General features: G+C 45.8%; 1 protein-coding gene across 1 annotated transcript; it reads right to left on the reverse strand.

Annotated features, from left to right (window-relative positions):
• Nucleotides 1–1,561: 1,561 nt before the first annotated feature.
• Nucleotides 1,562–3,510, reverse strand: LOC122032001 (probable glycosyltransferase 7). The gene is made up of 2 exons (XM_042591242.1): nucleotides 2,352–3,510; nucleotides 1,562–2,257 (listed from the first exon to the last, which is right to left on the reverse strand). The coding sequence occupies exons 1-2, from the start codon at nucleotides 3,159–3,161 to the stop codon at nucleotides 1,781–1,783; spliced, it is 1,287 nt and encodes a 428-aa protein (XP_042447176.1). The 5' UTR covers nucleotides 3,162–3,510; the 3' UTR covers nucleotides 1,562–1,780.
• Nucleotides 3,511–4,042: the final 532 nt, after the last annotated feature.

The following is a 4,042-nucleotide window of genomic DNA, read 5'->3' on the forward strand; positions in this document are numbered from 1 at the left end:
TTATTAGTTACGTTCCTTGATACAAATTGCAATGATAAGTCACTCAGTGGTGAAGTTAAAAATATAGTATAATATATGGTCCTGCAAGTGGAAGGATATGATCTAGGGAACATGGCTGTCCTCCCAAGTCAGCTTGGAGAAGACAGTTGGAGGTGAAGTCCACTTAAAGTCCAATACTAAAGATAGAGAGCAAGGTACATGCATGCTAGCATCTAAACTTCTAGCCCATTTTTTTTAGAGAACTCTTTAATTAGTTCAATCATCTGCTCATTTAAAAGAGGCTTGAACCTTTACTATTAATGAAAAACCATCTAGCTAGCTCCTAGTAGTAAGGTGAATACTATGCTTGTCCTTTTGAAGATGTATTTCTAGCTTCTCCTCTTAATGGATTCCTCATGAGAAGAATTTTGTTTTTTCCTTGATGTAGTTATCGATCGCTGACTGCTTAGTCTCGACTTTGTCTCAATCTTCTTCTTCAAAGAGTTAGATTTTGCATGCAATCCTATCTAATCAGTTAATTATTAAGGTCTGAAGAGTAAGTTTTATATATATATATATATATATATATATAGTTAACCATCCATCTAGAACAACCATATTGACTATCGCCTGTCCCGGCTCAACTGTACGTACGTTGACACTTGACCATGGAGGCAGCAAACAAACTTATTCGAGCGAAGTGCATGCACGGTTCGACTCAACTAATTGCTTACTGATAGAGATAGATGGTCACTGATGGCCAAGTTATTTATTCATTTGACAAGATTGTGATGGAGTTAATTACAATATCTAAACAGCGTCGAGGTGGATAAGGAACTGGTGATTACTGAATTAACTATCTTTCGCTAGCAGAAAAGCTATCTTCTAGAAGATTAATAATTTTTGAGACACAAATCTTTGACTTATATGTATAATTAAATACATCTTAGATTGATTAATATTTATTGGAGATCACGATAAAGTTAGAGGTCTGGAGTTGTCTTTTAGCTCATGCTGGTGTCCACTGCCTCTAGCTATCAAGGAGCTTAGGCTTGTGTTGACTATGGCTGCACATCTAGCTAGCTATCAAGGAAGTCAAACTACACACAAATTAATCAGAGATGTACGTAGGTTTCAGACGGTAGCCAGAAGTCAGACCATAATTGTGGGGAAAAAAAAAACGAATTCGTTCGTCCTCAGCGTCCTGTCAATTCATCTCAGGGTCAACATGGAGAAAATAAATCACGGATGGTTACTACACGGAGGAGGTAAATCACGGGTGGTTACTAGTCTTTGGAATAGTGACTAACACACAAAGAAGATATTTATTTCGGATTTATCAAGATTTAAACTTCAAATCTCATTATGCTAACATCTTATACGTTAACTACTAGACCAGAAGTCAGATCATAATGTGGCAAAAGCGAAGTCAGACCATAATGCAGTTATAAGATGTGTGTCCTTGTCATATTAATGCTCCATCTTAATTAATTACTTTGACGTTGCTAGCATCGTAATTTTAAATGAATTCATAGATTTAAATTAGTCAAATTGGGTAAGAAGTGGGAGGACATGAGTGCATCAATAATTGATCTCATCTTATTGTAATAAGTCTATCGTCTTTAATCAACTGAACATGGGAACAATAGGAAGCCCATTTCAAGTCTAACCCACAACAACCCTCTCTGGACTAAAACCTCTCCGGCCCAATTCATCTCTTTACGTCTGAAGTTGTAACCTCACTTGTGTTTACACCGGAACGACGGCACATCTTCCTTCTTCACCTGTGCCACGTTTTTGTTTAGCTCGTGGCCGCAGGGTAATCGAAGGGCAGCGGGATGACGTCGGCGGTGAGGAGGTTGGCGTGGCGGAAGCCGTAGTCACGGAGCACCTGGTCGTCGGCGAAGTGCAACGCCCTCTGCATCCCTTCCCAGCAGCTCTCCGCAGTGTACATCTTGTTGAGGTCTCCGCTGCATGGCTGGCACCCGGTGAAGTGTGTGATCAGCGGCCGCCGAAGCTTCTCCACCCCCATCATGCGCTTCTCCCGCATCCGCCCGTAGGCCCTGCTCGCCGGCTCCGCGTGCCTCCGCCGCATCCCTTCCTCCTGCCGCTCCACCGCCGCATACGCCCCCGCGAACTCCTCCAGCCGCCCCAGCGTCTTCAGCCAGTAGCTCTCTAATTCAAACTCGCTCTCGAGGTAGATCTTGTCGCCCCATCGCTCCTTCTGCTTCAGGAGGATGTAGACGAGCGCCGATTGGTCGTCCGATTCGTTATACAACTATTTAATTCAGCCCGCCGAGAATATTTACAAAATTTATTCCTTTTTTTCTAATTAAATTAAATTAGAAATTTGAATAATGAACATTGAATACCTTGTCGTTGAGCTCTTCCTTGAGGATCTTGCCCCATCTAGCGTAGTCGGGGGAAATAGGGCTCATGGAGGCCCACTCCGCCATGAAGTCGAGCGACCATTGGCAGTTGCGAATGAGGAAGACGCCGGCGTTGAGGCTGACCCAGCTACGCTTCTCGTAGACAAGGTGGGCCCAGCCATGCAGCACCATGTTATGGAACCGGTAGCGGCCCATCGGCAGCTCCGAGTCCATGTCCGTGAAGGCCGCATCGGAGTCGACCCACCAGACCCACTCAGCCTCCGGGTGGGCCAGCATGGCCGCCCGGATCGCAGGAATTTTGGCCCAGTAGGAGCCCATCTTCGGGTGGAGCAGCGCCGTGTTGTAGAACAACTCGATGCCATGGCGGCGGCAGTAGTCGGCCTTGTTCTTGAACAGGCGCAGCAAGAGGTGGTCCCCCACCGGATTGCGGCACGGGCCCGGCTGGGACCCGCTCACCATCAGGATCCGCTGGCCGTCGCCGGCGAGGTGGGGGTTCAGGCGGCGCCACTCCCGGCGCTTCGCGTCCCAGTCGGCGACCGGGCGGTCGATGGCGTAGGAGAGGGAGGGGTCGTCGTAGAAGGTGGCGTCCGGAAGGCGGCCGCGGTGCCTCGGCGGGACGCGGGAGCGAGAATCCACGACGGGGGAGGAGAAGTTGGATGAGTAAGTGGTATAGACGCCGTAGAAAACAACGAGGAGGGCGACGGCGGCGGCGAGAACGACGAGGACGCGAGAGAGGCAAGAGAAGGAGGCCTTGGAGGGGCGGCGAGTCGTAGCCACGGAAGACGCCCCCATGGCGGCTAGAGCATCAAACAGAAAGGCTTCAAGGCGTCCGGCCGTGACGGCGCCTGCACAGTTACGGCAGGTGATCGTCCATGCTCATCGACGCTTACCTCAATTCCCCTGCTTGCTCTGCTTGTGCTCGGAGAATCAAATGGACACCATTTCGCACAGTTGAGGATGAGGATGGTGGTGGTTTCCTCGCTTCCCATGTAGCACTGCGGTTGAGATGACGACTTAGGCGCCAGAGACGACGACGAAGGCAGGCGAGTTCAGGAAACGGACAGCGACGGGCTCAATTCGCGCCACTATTAACGGTCGACATGGTTCCACGAGGGATCAGTTGGGTGACGCATTGCGGGGATTGCGGAGAGAGTTGCTCCATGAAATGGGGTAAAGTGTGCGGCCTCATTTTATGATCCTGGTTAATTCGAAGACAATTAATTTTAATTGGAAGCAAAATACAGTCAGACTGTTTGGCTTTGCTCAGATCAAATTCTGACTTAATTTGAGGATAAGTCAAGCAGTTCAGAATGGTCAGTCTAACAATATTTAATAAATTAAATGATTTAATAAATATAACATATCAAATTAATATTTAAATTGATATTTAAGAATATAAATATAAATTTAATTATTTTTAAAAGAAAATGTTAACTGAAATTTATAATATTATAAGTTTTTTTTTTTTTTTTAATGAAACCATGACAGGGATTTATTACTTGCTGATCTGAATTCAGGTTATAACAAGAAAAAATGGATGAAAGAAAAATAATGCAATTTCTTTCGACTTTCTTTCAATCAAAATCAAATCATGTCATATGATTATTATGATGATGACACGATCAAATCACTAATTCACTCATTTTTAAGTTGTCACGATGATGCCACGATCA

The sequence above is a fragment of the Zingiber officinale genome, chromosome 11A, assembly GCF_018446385.1.
Source record: "Zingiber officinale cultivar Zhangliang chromosome 11A, Zo_v1.1, whole genome shotgun sequence".
NCBI classification, from domain to species: domain Eukaryota; kingdom Viridiplantae; phylum Streptophyta; class Magnoliopsida; order Zingiberales; family Zingiberaceae; genus Zingiber; species Zingiber officinale.